The sequence below is a fragment of the Neopelma chrysocephalum genome, unplaced genomic scaffold, assembly GCF_003984885.1.
Source record: "Neopelma chrysocephalum unplaced genomic scaffold, ASM398488v2 Primary Assembly neopelma1_116, whole genome shotgun sequence".
Taxonomy (NCBI): domain Eukaryota; kingdom Metazoa; phylum Chordata; class Aves; order Passeriformes; family Pipridae; genus Neopelma; species Neopelma chrysocephalum.
In genome coordinates this window covers 1,100,119-1,120,925 of record NW_020897778.1, presented here as the reverse complement: position 1 = coordinate 1,120,925, position 20,807 = coordinate 1,100,119, and the positions used below count along the sequence as shown (strand labels likewise).

The 20,807-nt window shown below is 42.9% G+C and overlaps 1 protein-coding gene across 6 annotated transcripts; it reads right to left on the bottom strand.

Moving 5' to 3' along the window:
- Positions 1-768: 768 nt before the first annotated feature.
- Positions 769-20,801, bottom strand: EIF4ENIF1 (eukaryotic translation initiation factor 4E nuclear import factor 1). 6 transcript variants are annotated; one of them, XM_027696692.1, is made up of 18 exons: positions 20,663-20,801; positions 17,359-17,432; positions 16,446-16,573; positions 15,642-15,922; positions 14,804-15,005; positions 13,567-13,742; positions 12,059-12,194; positions 11,551-11,730; positions 9,284-9,513; positions 8,049-8,120; positions 7,498-7,681; positions 7,001-7,080; positions 6,499-6,638; positions 6,238-6,322; positions 5,052-5,184; positions 3,578-3,922; positions 3,179-3,343; positions 769-2,653 (listed from the first exon to the last, which is right to left on the bottom strand). In XM_027696692.1, exons 1-18 carry the CDS (start codon positions 20,756-20,758, stop codon positions 2,427-2,429), a joined length of 2,934 nt encoding a protein of 977 aa, XP_027552493.1. In that variant the 5' UTR covers positions 20,759-20,801; the 3' UTR covers positions 769-2,426. The 6 variants fall into 6 exon arrangements, with proteins under 6 accessions (XP_027552493.1, XP_027552496.1, XP_027552498.1 ...); XM_027696695.1 differs by having other exon boundaries at positions 3,578-3,859; XM_027696697.1 differs by having other exon boundaries at positions 3,578-3,640.
- Between the last annotated feature and the right edge of the window lie 6 nt (positions 20,802-20,807).

The following is a 20,807-nucleotide window of genomic DNA, read 5'->3' as shown; positions in this document are numbered from 1 at the left end:
TTTGTGTCTGTTAGTGACTGAAAGCTTTTAGGTTTTCTGAAAAAAAATTCCTGCTTAGCTTAGAGAAGTCAATAAGGTGCCCAAGAGAAGCAGGCTGCCTTTAAGAGTGGTTCTGCTGCTTAACAGAGGTGAACAAAGAAGCTTTTAGCTCTTGTCAGGAGGGCTATCAAATGCATCAGCCTCTAGCACTTGCTCTCCTACAAGGAAGTAGGGGGTTTACCTATGGGGTATTTACTAAGATGCATCAAAGATGCTCCCCCTCATGTTATTACACATCCAAGGAGAAATAAAGTGACTTCAGACACTCACTCAAGCACTAAATCCTTACAACAGTGGTTGCTGCTCAGCCTGGTAAGGAAACATCCAAGCCTTGATTCTACTCCAAGTGTTTCCACCAGTAGTATTTCTAGACTCCTGTGTGAAAGTGCTGCAGTTGTGCAGGGGTTATCACCCTTGAGGGAAGGAGCAGAAGAGGAGGATGTTACTCAGATTGTGAAGAAATAACCCTTTGTTTAGAGTTGGTTTGTTTTACAAGTTCTTCCAGTACACTGAATCTCACTCCTCACACTTAACCTAGACATTTACATGCAGCAATTCCATTCTGTATCTTCAGTGAGGCCAGTTACCTTCATCAAAGCAGACTGTTCCTCCCCAGCCCTGGACTGATTGAAACTCTCTGAGATCAGCTCAAATCCTGGTTCCAGCTTACACACAAGAACAACATTTAAAAGTTAATCAATATACTGACATAATGTAGTACAAGAGCAGTTGATACAGACAGCTGGTAGAATCAACTTTATTTACAGAATGTTACTGGGAAAGTGTCAAGTTAAAAAAGTATGAAAACAGTCTTACAAGGACAAGCTGGTGATTGCATGTTTTACAGGGATTGCTTTGGGAACAACCACTAGAAGTATGGGTGACCCCCAACAGCTTCCACGTTGGTGATTCAGCTTGCTATTTCCATAAACACTGTCTCTGCTGCACTGAAACAAACCCACCACAGCACTCTGCCAAGGCTTAGGATACAGACAAGTGATTTTTTTTTTCCTGCTGCTGGTTTTGCTTTCAGTGAGACCTAAGAAAGAGCAAGTCTGTGAGAGTTCTGGTTTTACTTCCACCTCTTTTTAAAAAAAAGAGCACAATGGCCTAAGCTAGATAGAGGACATGACAGCAGTACTAGACTCAACACAAGTGAGGGAGTGAAGTGAGGAACCATGCAGAAGGATGGAGGAGAACATTTAACTGTTCAGGAAAGTGAAACAGGCTTAAAAGGAACATAGTACTTTAAAACCCAAATATACACAGTAAGATCACAAAACTACCCCATCCTCCCCCTTTCAAGCCACAGAACAAGTCTCCAAAGGCAAGTTTCACAGTAATTGCATCACCGGATGCACACGGGACTGAGGACAGTGCTTGGGACTCCCTTCCAGAAACAGCACTGAAGGCAGCACAGGATATTCCACAGCCATGACTGAGGAGTTGAAGGGTGAGGATTCAAAGGCTCCATTTTGATGACCTTTAGTAACTGGCTTGAAAGATTAAAACAAGGAAAATACTGCAGCTAAACAAGGACCAGCACCAGCCCTCCTGAAAGAGCAATGACCAGTAGGTACCTACAGACTGAAGATCTGGCTTTATCGTGACTGCACCAGGTCCCATCCTCAAGGCTGTTCAAAGACTAAATAAATCTCTCATTTGGTGGCAAGAGTCACACACAGGGAATCAGACCTTTGTTACACAGACAGCAAGATGTGGACTTTTACTGACACTTGAGCTACACTGAGTGCACAGTACGTGACAAAGATGTGAGAGGGAGACCTAGAGGAGATGAGCAGCAAGGAAAGGCAAAGCAACTTCATCCTGTTCACTCACACTTAGAATATGCAACTTTAATCTTAAAGAAAGTCCCACACGTACAATGGAGAAAGGTCCAAACCATAGGCACAACTAAAGCTCAACTGTTATCAGCTACTCTTATGTACAGCTGTATAGATTCAAAAAGGCTATTCTAGGTGTGTATGTACAAAAGATTGTTTATACACAAGTCTGTACAGAAGGGTCTATACATGTAGTTCTCTGCAGAAGGAATCTATAGCTGCTACCTCTACACTAGAGAATATCAGCACTTCATTCACATATCTTACAAAAACAAAAAAAAAATAGACACTTCCAGGATTAAACTGGCTTTGTCTTGCATCTAAATTTCTTCAGGCTTCACTATCCAAGCCATAATGGATCCTTTAGTCTTGATGCAGACATGAGACCAGGACAGGTGCCATGTGCTTTAGTCTCTCAAAAAGAAATTTTGCACAGAGTACTAAAAATAAAAGCCCCAAAAAACAAACAAGAGGTGAAGTCCTGACTATGGACATTTTCATCCAGTCTAAAGAATCACAAGTGTTCCACCCAGTGGTCACTGATCACTGCCGGTATTCCAGTTCATCTACACTGATGACTTTGGATGGCATGGAAGGGAGAGGCTGCTGCAAGACATCTGAACCAAACCATTTTGCAAGGCCAATGGGAGAGCCACTCCTCTGGCTGGGGCGATGGTCGAGCTGTGTGTGCCCGTGAGATAATCCAGTCCGAGGCAGCACGTTTTGAGGGGCTGTTTGCACACCAGCAGGTGATCCCTGTGCTCCAGAGCCTGTGAAATGTAAAGCTATTAGAGGTGAAGTAATACCCAGCACAGATTTGCCATCGAGCTATCACCTGGTAAGGCATGTGAGCTGAATGTGGCTTTTACTCAATCTCTGAGCCCTGGGAAATCTAGGCACCATGTGTTTATTCTCATTAGTACTCCCATAAATGGCCTGACACTGCCACTTGTGGACACAGTATCACACAGATTTGAGCTGGAAGACCAGGATCAAATAGCATTTTCCCGGAGATGGTGGGTGGCCTCTGTCCCAGCAGGGCTGAAAGCTGCACACATGCTGCAAGAGGCAGAGCTGTCAGTGGCAACTCATGTTCTGAAAGCAAGTGCTTCCCTTGGGCTTCCTTCTGGCAGAGCCAAAGCTGCCTCACACCCACACAAGGCTAGTGATTATGAACAACTAAATCAGAGCAGGTTCCTGCTAGCACAGTGCACTCCAAGAGCCCAGCCAGCAGAGTACCTGGAGCAGGCTCCCAGCGTTCTGCAGCTCCCACTGCTGGCTGTGCTGTGACCCACCTGATCGCTGTAGCTGCTGTTGCATCATTGCCAGCTGCAGAGGAGTCCCCGAGCGCGGGTTCAGGAGGTGATGGCTTGCTGTTGGTAGTGGGTAAAAAGGCTGGCCAAGCATGGGAGCAGATATTCCCTGCAAGTGAGAGAGGTCCACTCCAGGAGGAAGCATACCTGTTGGATGTGAGCAAGAACACTTCTTAGCCGATAAGCACAAGGAACTTAAAGCAAAACAAAACACATATATATATATTCAGACAGGTTGGAATTTGTTGTCTGGTTTTACAGGTAAGTTCTGATGTAATAAACATTACTGGTAATATCAGCTTGTGCTGTTCCTAACACAAAGGTCAGTCTTAAAGAGAACATGCATTAACTTAAGGGGGGGAAAAAAAAAGCATGGATTACCTGCTTGCAGCAGAGGAAGGTGCTGCGGATGGACCCCCTGTGCCAGCATTCTCTGGACCAATCCTGGGTGCAGTTGGTGAGCAGGTCGTACAAGTGGTACATGGGGAACAAGGGGTACTTGATGAACAGGACGAAGGAAAGGGCCTCCTGGTACTGGGGAGGCCATTGTAGGAGTCTTCCTACCAGCTGATTTGGGCCTGTAGTCTTGCTCTTTGGTGCAACGATTTGCTTGGGTAAGAGGTGTGGAACATGCAGAGCGTTGCAGTGCAGGTAGTTTGGTACCTAAGGTGGGCAAAGTTCCTTGATCTGCATTCTCCACAGAACTAGACAGTAGGTTATCTGTAGCTAGAATTGAATACAACTATTACAGTCCACAGCTAGAGATTGCACCTAATGAAAATTAAAGATAATGACTGGATTTGATAGTTAAGATTCCAGATCTAGCTGAACTGTAGTCATATATATTTAATAGTGAGCATCTCTTTCCTGGATGCTTCTGGCCAAATTATTTCAAAAGAGTAATGAGGAGGAATATGTTCCACAGAAATCCCTTGACAGCAAGCTTAAATTAGACCAGAATCAGCACTAACTCCATCTGTAATTATTATTTTTCCCTTTTTTTTTTTTTTTTTTTTTAGGAATTTGGAACTGGCAGCATGGATGAGTCAGTGCCAAAGATGATGGGAGGTACAAGGGATCCTCCCTAAACAAGATTATAATTTGGAGTTGCTCCAGAAATCTAGCCCAAAGTGGCTTTTCAGTTTAGATGTGTTTGGGGGTGAGCAGCAGCCTTCTATGTCTGCCACTGCTTAGCAAGATTTGGAACACTAAAGCACCTCAAGAAGCTACTGCCATAGACCATCCAGATCAGTCAGATAAGGCCTAAAATACCTTGGCATCAACTGCTACCAGTGGAGGTATTCCAGCTGGACTGCTAACAGGAACTGCAAGGTACCTCTGTATTACCAGCACTGAAGTACAATTATCCATTAGCCAGCCTGACTGGGTCAGGACACTGGTGTTGAACGTTTCATTTTAATAACCTCTTACACCAGTTTGGGTGACAAAATGCTTCCCTGATCTGCTGCACTTAAGAGCTTAATTGGTCTCAGCTTTGACTGTTCAGCTAGCATGTCTCAAGAGAACTCTTAAGTTTTCAACTACTGGTGTAGACTATGGAAGCATAATTGTTATTATGCTTGTTCATCAAGAAAAGGTGCCAACAAACAGTTATGGTCTTAGTGTCACTGTTGCCCACAAACTGACAAACCCAACACTGCTGAAAGACTGCACATGGAAGTGTATCCCCTCTACAGCTCTAGGCCCTCCTCTCATTATAGGCTCACTCACTTCTACACCCCCATCTCCATGAATCAGGAATGTCTAAAGGTAGCTTGGGTGTATTATGTGCTGAAGCAATTTGATTCTATTCCAAATCCCTTCTCTTTGTGATATTTTAAAGCCATTACAATACCTTCATTTGGTCTCTGATTTTCATCTTTCACATCACTGAGTTTCATTTTCCCAGAAAGTGGCTCCTCTTTGCTCTTCTCCTTGCTCTCGTACATCTTGCGAATCACCGAGGTAGGTGTGAAGGAAGGAGACAGCTGCAGAGAACACAGGGGGATGCAGTGCTTTACCCAGTGCTCATTATCCAGGCCACACTATCTCACTTGTGGGTGGACACCAATTCTAGCACATCCTGTCCATTTGAAGCTCTTTTCAATCAGCCATGGTGTGCCCATGATTTTACTTCACCTCATTTCATAGCTTTATTCTCTAGTTTAAGCACTTCTCTTTAGCTTTTGAAGAAGTCCAATACCAAACCCAGCAGCTGTTCTCAAAGTCAAATGTACTTTAACAAGCTTGAAACAAAATAGCTGAGCTGTATTTAAAGTTACAGCTGTTTCCTCTTTGCTATTGGTTCAGAACAGCAGCTCCAGGGGAGTTCCTACAGAGCTGCTTTATCTGTGTTAACTCAGGGCTGACTGAGCTGCAGAGAACTATTGCCTCATTCCTGTTTTCCCCCCATTCAAAGTCCCACAGCACCTGTGGAAGTCACTCATTTGGAATACAAACAGAAGTACTTGTTTGATTTAGATAGTCTGTGTCAGTTCTGAGCTGCAAGCACTTGACCGACTCACTGGGAAAATTTAGATCAAAGCAACATTCTACACAGTGCTGAAGGCAGAGAGGCAGCAACTTGGCTTTGAGATGTTATTAATTTTCAAAGTGACCCTGAGGCTCCCAGGTATTATTTCAATTATTTCAACCTACACTTAGTTCAGACACTTCATACCCAAAGACCAGTATTCTCTAAAGCAGCCAATAGCTTTCAGCACTTGTCTTCTGAAAACTTCAGCACCAGCATCCAAGGGTCTGAGTTTTCATAATCACCTTCATTTGGTTTCAGAAGACCAGGCCAAGGTAACGTTAACAGTTTTAGCTACGACAGTGGCCAGAAAGGCTGATTTCCAAGGAGCAGATGTTCAGTTAAGCACAAAGTGTAATTCATTCTTGTATCCGTGGCCAGTGATACAACATGAACCTGAGTAACTCCTCTATGGCCTCCCTTTCTCCCACTGATTGCTAGTGCTACAATGCAGTTACTACAGACACCTCTACAGCTTTCCCCACACCCCAGTCCCTCAGGTACTGACCATGCTGGTAATGGAGGCTGCAGGGGCTGGAGAAGATGCATTCCCTCGGTGTCCTGGGGCGGGGGATTTCGTCACTCGCTGCTGCCTGTTAAGGGACAGGGAGTTGGTAAGAGGCTCAGCTCTACTCTTGGCCCAGAATGAAAGGCAGCACTGCCAAGAACCAGTGCAAGCCTGATTGGTGCAGATATCTAGTGAAAGACAATATTCACACTAAAAATCAATTAACAGCGTACCCCTTAAATTTTGCAGTCAGATGCTCACCTGTTCCTGTAGCCATCTCTGCTTTTGTCCATTTGTGGTTTACCAAAGCCATGCTGATAGAAGTTTGCTGCCTGTAGAGCCAAGTCATGTGGGAGCGTAAGTCCCTCTAATGCAGCTTGCTGTATCTCCAAGGGACTCATCTGAAGCAGAATTGCATAAAAAAACCAATCAAAGCCTGGATTTGGTTGTGTTTTGTTTAAGATACTGAAGACTGACTGCTATAGCTACTAATGTCTTCACAAAGTGTCTGCCAACAGCCTCTGTTTTATTGAGAGGCAACAGAAGCTTCAAAAAAAATCTTGTACTTGAGGTACTCTAAGATGGGTCAAACCGGAATGACATTTTGAGACTGTACTAAATTAGACTTTGCATCCCCACACTCAGAGTAAACTTCAGCATAAACATCTGAATGCAACAGCTGAGTGTTTCCAAAGGTTAGTTCTAGACCAGACACCATAAAAAAAAGATGAATATACATTAAGCAAAAAGCATCTCATCTGACCTGTGCTGCAACTGGGCTCATGGGCTTCCTTACACCTGGGAATGGATCACCAAGCAATTGCTGAGAACCTTGTCCAAAACCTAAAGAAGATTTAACAGTTGCATTTAAAAGAACTGAGTTTCTTCCAATACATACAGTATATATCCTGATGTAAAACAATTCTACATGAATTAAGGATTCCCTGTGAAGACTCTCAGCTCACCTCTTAAATCCACACAGAGCTTTATCTCTTCCTTGTCACTGGGCCAAAGAGCTACAAAGGAGGCTACTGATGGTGTTTTGCAATACAAATGGCCAAATAGTCCTTGAAAATTAGACTTACCCAGTAGCTGGGCACGTTATCCCACAGCAGAACTCACTGTGAGCTCTGGCTGAACAATTCAACATTAGAGACACTGACCTAGCTGCCCACCAAGAGCCAGGAAGTTTTTACAGTTCTGTAAAGCATTCCTTAAAACAAACCCAAGTAATAACAAGCCCTTTGCAGGCAGTCTCACCGAGGGGGGAGGATATTCTGTGGCGCAGGTAATCCGCGGAGGCGGCTCGCGTCGGGAACACGGGTGGAATGGGGGGAGAAGGGGCTCTTTGTGTCAGCAGAGAGGCTGCAGGTTCCAAACCACCCATCAGGCCACTCAAGACATTCGAGGAAGCAGGTCTGGCAATGGGTGGGCCAAGAAGTTCCTAAGAATAAGTCATGAAGAATGTTCAGATACGAGCAATTTGCACAAACGAGTCATTTTATTACACTACAGGCCACCCTATTTATAGCAAGTTAGAGACAAGAGGGACTTGTGCAACTTATACACCAATTCTGGTTTGCCCAGAATCAGGCACTTAACAGGCTTTTCATTTCCAAGTTGTAATTACAGGAAATATCAGGACAAGACACATTTCTAACTAAATTGCACTAGTGACTAGTTCTCTCTTCTCTACAGAATCACTTCTCACTATTGACCCCATAATTCCCTTAAATGTCTTCTTGTCAAATAACACTTGTTTTCCCATTGGGAATATGCTTTTAAGTATTTCCCTCCCCCCAGTAAAATACCTGCAGAATATTCTTGGATAGAGGCTGGCCTGACATCTCTGGAGGTGACATTAAGTGGCTTTCAAGGCTCTGCTAAGAAAATGAAAACACTGTAAATTAGGCATAGACACAATCAAACTCATTAAGACTCATCCACATTTGTCTCAGTGACAGAAATAATTTCACCTGTTCTGTTAGAACAGTAGTTTATGCATCAGCCAAATAAAATTCCAGTAAAGTGAAGGGCTGAGCTGGCTCACAGATCTTCTCCAGCTAAGAAAAATGCCTTGTGCTGGATTGTATCCAGGTAGTTCACTGTGCCTCCTTCAAGTTTGGGTCAAATACATTAATTTATATAATTGTGTAAACTGGAGATGGAACATTCAGCCAGTGGTTAACTGAAAGCATGCACAAACTGAAAAGTGTTTGTATATTAGAGAAATTATTTAAGATATTCTTCTGTGCACCCAAATAGCACATCAATGCAAAGAGACAGCCAGAAATGAAAGTCTTGATTTAAGTCTGAAATCAGTCTGCAAATTCTTCACAGGGCAAATTTACATTTTCCACTATCTTTTAGTGAAGCGAGATGAGCCTAGAAGTCCTTGGGTATAGTCTGGCAGGAAAAACAAACATGTGAGACTTCCTCAGTTGTTAGAGGTACGTTATGGTGCCAGCAGTGGTTGCTGATAGCTTCTGGGGAAACACAGTTTTGGCAGTTAGTGGCAGGATGAAATTTCATCCTACAATCTCATAGCCTAAACCTTAGTATCATCTGTTGTTTAACATTAATCTTCCAGCTAACAAGCATTCACTTCAGTTTTATCTTAGTACAAGCCAAGTTAAAAGCCAAGTTTAAAATGTTAGACTGTGCACTGACATAGCTGTATTAAAATAAAGTCACGAGAAACATCTGAGCTCCAGGTTCACTGTTGGCTGTACCCACACCACAAGCATTTTAACAAGGTAGCAATTATTAGACTTCTTATATAGTTTTAGAGTTCTGGAGTTTTCAGAAACGTCACTTGAAATCAGTCCTGTGACTTCTGAACTGGAAAACCCTCACTTTGAATTACTTTGGCTGGGGAAAAGAGACCAAAGCATCTCCCAGTTTCCCCTCCATATAACGTTCTAAATGCAAGCCTGTATTTAATATCACACTGCTCATGGATCACAGGTTATCAGAGGGGTTGTGTAAGGGGTTCCCAGATCAGAACCCAGGAGTTAATCCCCAGAGCCAGGGCTCTGCTACTCACATTGACTTTGGGCTGGGAGGGCAGGGTCCCGCTGGCCTTCATGCTGCTCACTAGTTTGTTAAACGCCGTCATGTCTCCGTCCTTCTTCATCTGTCTGGAGCCAGTGGCACTCAATGCTTCCTCCATCTGCTCAGCCATAAAGGGAGTAGCAATTTTCCCCTCCTGATCCACTTTCAGGCCTTTTAGCCCAGCTTCAACTTCTTCCACTGAAAGTACGACTCCTGAATGTGCTGAGAAATACAGAAGAAACACTGGTAAACCACCATTCTGTTCTCAAGTGAGCTAATAATTCTTGTGCAGGTGTTCAATACAAGTTGTTTGAAAACAAGAAACAGCCAAAACCTTGTTTTCTGATCCTCTTCCCAGCTGTCAAACCATGACTAACCCGTGTTTAGACTAATTCTAATATCCAAATTCAGAGAGTTGACATGCACAACTACTGGCTCATGAGACTGCCCAAGAGCCAGTTTAGGTTTCAGCTGCTTACTTCTCCCTACCTTTCATTTATCCTACAAGACATGTAGTTTACAACTTTGCCTGCATTTAATAGAGGATATTAGTGTGACAACTGAGTTGATTCTTTTTCAGTTAAGAAAGCTGCATTTACTCCAGGAGACCAGATGGCCTTCCAGTCACAGTGCAAGCCATGTCAAGTTGTCTGAAGCCATCATGAGTAGAAGGAACACATACCTGGAAAATCTAGATACTTTGGAGACTCAGTTAACACACTTAACCTGATGTGTATAAAGTTTGAAGCAGATTTTTTTGCTCAGAAATTAAAGCCTCTATAGAAAAGATTCCACTGGTATAAGCAGAATAAGGTACAAGTGCTATTAGCAGTATTTTTTTCCTGTGTGTGCATATACACATATATAAATACCTACTGGTGCCCAACATCAAGGCTAAACATGCCTCATGGACCAGCTAACACACATCACAAGGTATGACACCTTAAGAGAAAAGAAAAGAGACAGGAGCATGCCATGGGTTGCTGTAGCAGGATGTTGGCCCAAAGAAAAAGAGATTTACTGGAAATTCGGGCAAGAAGGTGGAGAAAAGAAACAATGATGCAGACATGCAGCATGGAACATGAGCAAATATGATGCTGGTGGACCTGAAAGCTCCACATCACTCCAAGAACTGTACAACATTTTATGGGAATAAAGAACCTGCATCAGGTACTTTTGAGTGAATGGAAGCTTCCCCACAAACTTTTGTTCCTTCATCCTTGGTTTGTGAGGATCAAAGTTGAAAAAGTTTTTAGTAGGAAAGTCAGATTAAGCAGAACACAGAAAAGACTTGCAGCTCTGTTTAAGTCAAATTAAGAAAGTTCTCCACATGTTAGCCAACACTCCCTGCTGGATGCTTAAGAACATTTGCAGTACTTGGATGCTTTCCTTCCTTGCTGCTTCACACAAATCAGAGCACTTTTTGTTCAATCCAGTTTACATGGCAATACATGCTGCTTGCCAAAGAGAAACCAATTTGGAATTAGACTTCGAGAATTTTCAAGAACACATGCATTTTGTACCCTCTGTGCATGCTATGGGCCCAAACATGCAAATCCCTAACCTGGAGGTGCCCTTGAACATTAAAGTCAGGCCTGAACTCTGTTTAGAACAGCTGATGCTGGCAAAAGTGAATTCCAACAGACTTAGTTCCCTGGAACCCTGTGATCCCAGCCAAGATTTCTCTTATTATGCTGTGCTGTAGCTTTATGTTATTCAATTAATGCCCCAAACAGAACAGACCGCTGTGCTTCAAGGGGCAGCAAGTCTTGGCAAGTTCAAGTTTACAGTATCCACTTAAAAAAAAAATAATCACATCCTCAAGCCACTGTTCAGCTTCTTAGACACTGACACTTAATGGATCAACATGATTACAGATGCTTCCAAGGATGACTTACACTGCCAGTTTTTGGTAAAGCCAGAGGTTAAATGCCACAGTTTCAGAGCTGACATTACCAGTCTCCAGTATGAAAAAACTTATGCAAATGCCATACACAAAGCTGGAAACTCAGATCAGGGCTTGCATCATCTTATGATTGTTACTGGCCAGTAAAGCAGTCTGATAGTCCTGGTGTCATCCTGGGATAGGATGAAAAGAATCAAGGATGATATGGACACAGAGCTGTTGAATACTGGGTTTCAGTAAATCTATAATACTGCCTACTCCTGGATTTGGCAGGTGAGGTTTCCAGAACACCAAGCCTCTTGCTGTGAGACACTGCAGCACAAGAACTTGACAATAGCTGAAGAGGCACTTACTGCTCTCTCTAAGCTTTTCCTTGTTGGCTGAAAGACTTGAGAGAAGAGGTTTTAAGTCCACTTTGGCTTTCTGTAGCATTTCTAGGATGTCCACTTTGTTTTCAGAGTGGTCTTCCAATGGAATGGGAGCAAAGTAGTTTCCAGAGTTCTGGCCAGGGGAGAGAATGGCTTGCTCTAGACCTGAAACAGCAAAACCAGGAGCACTGCGACATCAGTTCACCAACCCAACGGCTCAAGATGAACATACACTGGTAACCAACCTCAACACCTCACTGAAAAGTTATGGCTCACACCCCTTGCCTGGAAAGTCATCAGGAAGCATTGACAAGAACATTTATAAAAAGAGAACTTACAGCTGCTTTACTGTAAGAGCTTCCAGAAGAACGTCAAGTGCTTAAACTGCGGGAGAATTCACTGTCCTGGAGCTTTATCTGCCATGTTCTTATTGAATGAGTAAGAAAGAATGTGGAAGGAGGCTCCCTGAGCCTGCATTGCCCTAGAGCCTTACCTGCCAGCCTCTCCAGCTCCTCATGGGGGGTGGATCTCAAGCTGCTTGACCGACTTCCAGAATGACTGGGATTAGAAAACCACCTGCTGAACCTGCTGGCAGACACTGTACCTTCCCCCAGCACATCCTCTATCAGCTGGTTACGGGAGGAAAAACAAAGGGAAAAAAATCTTAACGGAAGCAAGGTCAGCAACATCTCTGAAAAGCTTTACTGTGCAACCAGGATTCTTCTGCTACAGACAACTAGATGCTGCTCTCAGAGTTTCAAAGCTCTGAACTGCTTTTTTCCTTCCAAAATGGCACCATTTGTACATTCAGTTAAAATAACCCAGCGTACATCTCTTATTGACACCAAATATTTGCTCAGAGCAAAACTGTAACTGAAACAGCACAGAGCCCCCAAAGACCATTAAATACAACATTCTAAAGTGGAAGTGTAAAAAAACCCCAACAAGTATTTAAAAAACCCGTGCATTATAAAATGTAATTCAAACTAAATGTTTTTATATCTTGCAAGATTAAAGCAGTTAAAGCCTGGTCAATAGGCACAGATGAGTTTCAACATGCAGCATGTTTACTTTTAGACACAAGAAGAGCAGCTTCCTCCTGTCAGAGAAGTTGTTTTGTCTGAAACAAGTGTCCCAGCACAGTTTACAACAGCAAAAGCAAGACAGTATTGATCCCCTTGGTTTTGATTGTTTGACTCCAACACATTAGAAGAATTAAGACAAGTAATGTACAAACCTTTAGTAACACTTGTCACAGACATATCACATTACAAAGAAACTCACTTTTTTGACAAATTATAACATCTGCCCATCTGTCTCATCAGCAGCTATTTTGACTTGGGAATTCCCTGCTTTTGAAAGGAGTCACCATCTTGCAGGTATGCTGAAAATCAGATTGTCACATCTAAAGACACATCATCTACATCTTCTACAGGGAGAACAAACTCTCCTCCAATGTACTTGTCAAATTACTGCCACCATATGATGAATCTTTGCTGACACAAACCCTTTCAGAACATTACTGGTATTGATAACAGTGCAGCCAGGTCTCCCAGACTGTATTCACCTGGTTCACTGCCTTCCAGGAAGCCTCTCCAGAAGATCCGTTTGCTGCAATTCCCAGACTTATATGGAAAAGGTTGTTCTCAACTATACTAAATTTGTACAGTGAATCTCCTCTGAAGATATCTTAAATACTTCCAAAGAAGATCCATTCAGGATGACAATTTTGAGTCTTCAAGTAGTGATCAAAAGAAAGGAAAGATAGTCAGCTAGTTTGCCTCAAACACTTTCTTTGGAGATGGATCCACTCCCAGGGATAACACTTTGGCAGTGACATCCTAACACTCCAAAACTACATCTCTGCAAATTCATTGCAGACTTACACACTGCACAAAGCAACTTTCACAAAGTAACAGGTTTTAGCTTTCACAGAATGCAGCAGAAGCAGCAAAAATGCTTCTCATGAATACAGCCAGCCTTAAAAACAAAAAAACTCACCGAAGCCAGGCCAGGAACACTTTTATCCAAGTTAAAGAACTCATTGAAGTCAAACTCTCCTGGAGCTGGTTCTTGTAAAGCAGCTTCTCTAGGAACTTCTTGATCTGCTGGAGTTTCATTGGCAAGGACAGTCTGCACTTCATCCTCTTCTACCACTCCACCATTGCATTCTATCCCTTAAAAAGAAAACCAAGTGGCTGCTGAATCACTGAACTCAACTATTTCCTGTGGGAACAGTGCCCAACAGCCAATGCATTTGCCCAGGGATTAGAAGCACAGGACCAAAGTACCCCACCCCCCGTGGTATCTCATCAGTTATACTGTGCTGGCTGCCTTCTGCTGCACACCACACCCCCTAGCACAGAGCTTCCAGCCTGTTGGGTAGACTATCCAGCTCAAGAAAATAAGAATTGCCTTTGAGCTGTGCATTAACAACTGCCCCCTGCTCAACCCAGGGAGCACACACCCATCAGATGTGCTGCCACACCAAGCACACACAGCTGCTGCTGGTTTTCCAGCAAGAATCCTCTGGAAGCTCCTGCCTTCTTGACTCAGGTTCTTAATGTTACAGGATGTGACAAATATTGCTCCTCCTCCTCCACCAGGAGCAAAGTACCTCTTGCTTTAAAGACTTCTCGACGAGCTGGTACAGGTGCTGCAAAAAAGCTGTGACATGACTACAAACCTCCTGTGCTTGGAACTGCACTACAGTTCAGTGACACCCCAGGTGGAGCTGTTTATTCACTCATGTTGTCCACCTGCAGAATTTCTAGCACTAAAAAGTCATCTTTCCTCTTGCCATACTGCAGCTTTTTCAGTGGTAATAATCACTGCAGACTTGAAGTCCAATGAATGCACACAAATTCAAGTCTCCATATTCAGTTCACAGCGACATTCCTGGCAGCTGTATGCCCAAATCCGTGTTGCTAATGTTAGTATTACTATAAGGAAAAAAATGTTTCAAGTTCCTCAGAGCATTAGCTTAATTTAAACCAAGGCTTCAGCACCCAGCAAGATATAGAAGCGAACAAAACCATTTTAATAACCTATCAACTCCTGATATCATTCAACATCCATACAAGGTTTTTTCCCAGCCTCTCAACCCTGCCTTTGTTTGGAAAAAAAAATAGAATTTTACCACCTAATTGATCTTTTCAGTTGTAAATGCCTTTACAATGCCCTCTCTATCCAGGAACGTGCCACAGTGGCAGACAAAGCCTTGGTGAATGTCCGTTACCTTCCTTCAGGGAGGCCGTGCGTCGCCTTGTACGTTTTCTCCCTTTGTGATCTTCCTCCAAAATTTTGTCATCAAAGCCTGTGAGCTCAATGGTTTCAGACTGACTTGTAGGACCAGCAGAGAACCACTCAGGCTCCTCTTCAGTGTAAGAGTCATTCCTCCTTCGCTCCCCAAAGACACGTTTGCTGTCACCAAACTCCCTCTGAAGCGGGATATTAACAAAATTAACCATAAAGTGCTGCTTCATAAGATTCCTCCTTGACTTCCAAAGCAAATGACCACTTTTGAGGGGGTCTTTTAAGGTTTATACACACTCCCTGTATGCTCAGTAAACTTTTAAATTTTAAGCTTCACAGCCAAATATCTGCTTCATTGCACCACAGGCTATTGATCCACAAGTGCCTCTATAAACTCAGATCCTAAGATGTAGGTTAGTGGTTCTTTCTTCTTAAAAGCAGAAAATATTTTTAAAAAGCCTGAAAGCACAGAAAGCTTCCATTTGCTGAGGTTAAAAACAATACTTACTGACAACTGCTAGGTTAAGAACTACAAATGAACTGTGAGACTTTTGAGTATCTTGCTGGTAAGTCAACCACAGGCAAGGTTTGTAAGATAAACAGCATTAGATGCATCCCAGTTGAGCTATCTGAAGGGATGTAACTAAGTTTTTGAAGCACCAAGTGCTCCCCCTTTACACCATAAAGGTGATTTTAAGAAGAAATGGCCTCCTGTGACAGGACACTGAACTGCTGTGTTCGCTCATCTGCCCCCGGTGCTTTCAGTGCAAGGTGCCCCCAAACTCAGATTTAACATGGAAACGGGAACAGAAAGCACAAACCCTGAAGCGTTTGTCCTTGTAGTCCCTGTCACGGTCTCGGTCTCTTCCATCCCTGGAATCCCCACCCCGATGGTCTTTGTCAAAGTTCCGGGAGGAGATGATTCTCCCACTGCCAATCCTGCGGCCCCCGATGACCCGGACCCCGTCGCTGTCCTTTTCCAGGGGGCTCCCTGCCCGCCGGGAGCTCACAGAGGCAGTCACGTGACAGCCACCCCCAAAGCTTCGCCTCTGGGGACTTAAGACCACATCCAAGTCATCTTCTTTCACTCGCTCCCTTGGGTCTGCAAGTCAAAGACCACACAAAAAGCAGTACATTTAAAGTGCTAGTAAAGACAAGGGAGTTGTCTGTTCCACAGCCTTGCTGCTATCCCAGGGCTTTTCGAAGGATAACACTCATGGTTTATTTTGTGAAGCTAACCTAGGCAAGACCACAGGAAGAGCAGACAAAGAATTTACAGCTGGATATTGAGGAACCACTGTGGTCTCCTCAGCAGTACTTGCTTTCTTACTATAGATCTTCTAAGTACTCAGCCTTGAGTTGTAGGGAAATAGTGCCCTGCACTTGCACTACCTCCTATATGGCAACAGTGGGATAACCGACTGCTGCCGAGGTTTGTTCTTAGCTAAGTTACCAGAAAACCAACTACAGTCTAGTTACAGCAACCAAGACTTCCCTGACACTTATTCTATGCAGTCAATCAATTTTTAGAAATATTTTATAGAGTCTTCTTTGTGTTACCCCAAAGGAAAGGTTTTGCCAGCAGCCCAGGTTCAGTTGGGATCTCGTGCTGTAAGAACACTCACCTACTATCCTACGCATAAGAGAAGTCCGATCTGAATCCAAATCTTTTTTAAAGCTTTCCACTGGTGAAGTTCTTCCTGAAGTCGGATATAAAGATGCATGCCACTTCTCTGGATCCCAGACACCATCACTGTGGAAACAGAATTGCAGGATTGTTTGCTACCCTGTAGTCTAATACATAATTCATGGTGCTGCTGCTGCAAACCCAGAATTCACTGGTCAGCAACCTGTACAAGTGAAACATCTTTCACACCCAACTTCTCAATCTTTGCCTAACTGTGGTTTACTACCTCACACATGGTATTTGGATCCCTCCTGCAACAGTAAGGAAGTATAATACCCACCATCAGGTTATAAAGGGTAGTTATTGGTGAAGTTTATCTGGTACACTGAAAAAAAGCTTAAGAAGATCATATGCTGCTGCTCTTAAGCATTCAGGTAATTTTACTTCCTTCTCACACTTACTAGCACAATAAATTCATCTGAATAGTAAAGAAACTGCTGCTTAGCAAACCTAAAAACACAAGCCAAGAACACTCACCTTCATTTTTAAATGAAGTAATCATGGGAGAGTAACCCACCAACCAAGGCAGCTTGTTACAACCTGACCCAGTCTGTGCTACACAGCCATCTATACTGTAGGTAGTTTTTCCTGCAAGTCTATCAGACTCATGCTGTGTGAAGTTATAACATGAGATCCAGCAGAAAGTAATCTCTGTTCAAAGCACAAAAGCCCTGGCCAGAGCACTGAACCTTTTCTAGTGGATTAGTACTTCTGAAAACTGTCATACACTGAACTCTGTAGCACCTACATCTCCCATCAAGATAAGAGCACTTCTTAGCTAAGAGTTTCTTGCAATTTAAACTTTTATTTTGAGAGAAATGTATATACCCCTTGTATAATTAAAAAAATACCTGTCATATTTTTCAGAAAGACAAGAAGGTCTTTTCTTAGAGTAGGGACGCTCTTTAATATCAAGCAGTTCCTCCTAGAAAAAGAAATAAATCAAGACATTAGTTCCAGTTCTCATCCAGACAAAATTTAAGTGACTCAAACTGTCTATTCCAGACTGCCTGTTCAATGCAGTGTTGCAACTGGACAACCCCAGTTTCACAATATGTTGTTTCATATTCCATGAATTACTGCAGTGAAAGTTTCTGTTTCAGTTCTCTTTCAGTGGGCACTGACCAAACATTTATTTGGAGCACTGATCCTTACTAGGTCAGGTTCAGTCCTTGGGAACACTCCCAGGCTGTTCACACCATATATGTTTACATATTCACTTCCCTGGACAGCTCAGCTTATAAGCAAGACAGGCATCACAGACACTGGAGCTGCTAAGTTCTCAAGGAGGAATCAAAAGTGCTGTGTTTAATGTTCAGCAGGTAAAAAAGCATTGCCACAATACCAGTTCACTGGAAATTCCAGACAAACTTGCTATTTCTGACCATCACCAATTCCAAGATTACCGGAATGTATTTTATACAATTACCCAGTCCACCCAACACCAAATCAATGCTGAAAGGTGACTTGTTTTCCCACTTTGTACCAGCTTTCAAACAGTCTTTGGTTTCCCATGGCACACCCTGAGTCAGTCATTTGACTGGCAATCAATCCAGAGTTTGCTACACTTGAAAAGTATTATTATTGATGTGATCATCAGTGCTTTAAATCATCATTAACTTGGCTGCAATCAAGATGCACATTTCTAATTAGACTTACTCCCTCTCCCTAGATTAACTTCCCTCAATCTGCCTTCCCTCCCAACTGTACTGAACTGATTCACAACTGTGCAGAAATCAGTGGGCAGCTGGAAGGATAAAGAAATCCTAACAGCAGACACCACACATCAGCCAAACTGAAGGAAATCTCTTTACCTTTTCCCCCCAAGAATACAACATCCTCTAGAGCTTTTACATCATTATCCCCATGTGATTAAAATCAGTTCATTAACTATGTGGGCTTGATACTTGAAAGTTTCCAGATGGCAGTTTGGTAGCTGGATAAAACCCACACATACACATTCAAGCATCATCCTGGACCAGCCTTCAGCAAAAAGAGCTCCATTAAAGGGAGGAAAACTGCCCTCCCTGCCCACAAGCTTCCCAAAATAAACCTCAATCTGTGAGTAACATCAGTGCTGTAATACTATCACAGCCTGGTGCAGATACTACAAGTATTAACAGCCCTGTCCATCACCACATCGGGAATGGGCTGTTCCTCTGGCCACGAGAGGGAGTCCACAGGCTCTCAATCACATCCTATCACAATCCTTCATTCAAGTGAGGAAAATTTGAATTGTTTCTTGGCTTTTGCTCATTAGCTGTGCACTCGTGGAGCAACAGCTTTCCACGAGCTAGAAAAGACAAGGCTTGGACTACCCAGAGTAGTGTAGTAGTCCACTCCTGGAACAGAGAAGGTGAATGCTGGCACTTCCTGAGTGTGGTGTTGGTGGGATCTTGTTTAATTCACATATTAGTACGTTTAAGTAGGTGGGTGAAAAGTATGTTTAACTGTTAGTAAACAGTTTTAATCAAACATCTGAGAACTACTCATAGTATGACCCAATTGTTTTCCTACTGGCAGTAAGTGAATATAAACCACTAAAGGAAATCAGTCCCCTTTCCAAATCAGCAGCACATATCCCAAAACAGTGTTCCCTCAATTCCTAATTAGTAGGAAACTGGAACATCTGAAAATGCCTTACAATACTGATTACATGAGCACCTTAAACCACCTATATTTAACCTGTTACATGTAAAAGAACCACAATATGAGGAAAGATATTTCAACACAGACTGATTTCTGGTATTTCTTGATTTAGACTCCTTGGAAACCAACATATAAACAAGGCTAGACACCTTCTGGCACTAGTTCTGCAACTTTATCCTGATCAGAAACTATAGGTACTGAATTAACAAAACTGATGCTAAAAATACATCAGTTTCAGAGCACAACCACCACTAGCACCAGCTGAATGCTGCCCAAAAAGCAGGATTTGAAGCTACATTCAGTTACTACTCTTGAGAGGAACTGGGCAGGACAGAACAAGTATAGATACCACCTTTTCAGCAGAGAAAGTTTAAAAACAGCTCCTCTCCTTCACTTAAACTGAATAGCAAGGCCTGAACAAAAGTACACTTTACATCCTCGAAGGTTAAGTGCCCACCTTCTCTAAGAAGTTAGAGAATTAGACAGCCATGCTATTCCCATGAAGTTTTGCCAGTTCTGAAGTACGTGGTTTATTGTTGATGTCTAGTTAAAATAAGCCAGAGCTCCACTATCTCAACAGAACAGGGCCACCATGATAATTTTTTTTTCTTTTAAAAAACAACCTACCAGGAAACCAACAGCTCTGAATTCCTCAAGTAAGATAATAGTCAGCAACAGTAAACTGTCTCACCCTGTTCCACACTTCAGGCCATTTGCTGTAAAGTATCTTAACAGATTTCCACAAAGCAATGACCACCTGTTCCCACAGCTTGCAGCCCCAGGAAAACCAGCCCCCATTACAGACTCTTTCCAAAGGCAGTTTTCAACAGTAGTACCAGAACCCCAAACAAGATTTGAGCCCTAAACATAGGACATCAAACTCAGTACTGAAATAATCTTTAACTGCAAGTTAATTAGTCATTGTTCTTCCACTCATACACGTATTTAGGTATCACAGTTAAACAAAAGCACTCGTGTTCAAGCTTTAACACTAAGCACTGGTTGGAGTCATAACTCCTTAAGCTTCCAGTGGCCAAATATGAGCAATTCTAAGGTTACAGAAGGTATCCAGTAAACATGTTAGAGCTCCTGATAAGATCTTGTGTGCTACACCTTCCTAGGAAGTGGCACCTACTGCAAGGAAACATCTTGGTCAACCTTTTAAAGGAACTCTGCTGAAAGCAGAACTAGAACTGTGAAGCGCAAGTGCTTGAGAGAGCTGGTAGAACAACATACTTCAGTCTCTACCATTACCTCAGCACATGCTGTGGGGTGCTCAGATATTAAAATGAGGTGGTGGGAATCAAGAAGTATCTTGAGGACAGGATTGCACAGTAACATCACATTTAACAAGCTGCTCGTTTTACACCACCTCACAAATCCTAATCCAAGCAAAGGCTTTTCAGCTTTCACCTCACTGCTTCCCTCTTACAGAACCTCCACCTCCCACTCTACTTCTGTAGCCAAGAGCTCCACACACAACTCAGGGAGGAAAGGGGAGCTGACCTTAGTGTAACGATGTGGGTATTTGGTTGGGATTCTGTTCAGTTCCAGGAAAGCATCGCCATTTTCCGTTTCTGTTACACCTCCTCTTTTATCCATGGTTACTTCAAAGCCTTTGACCACGGAGCTAATTAAAACAAAACCAAGC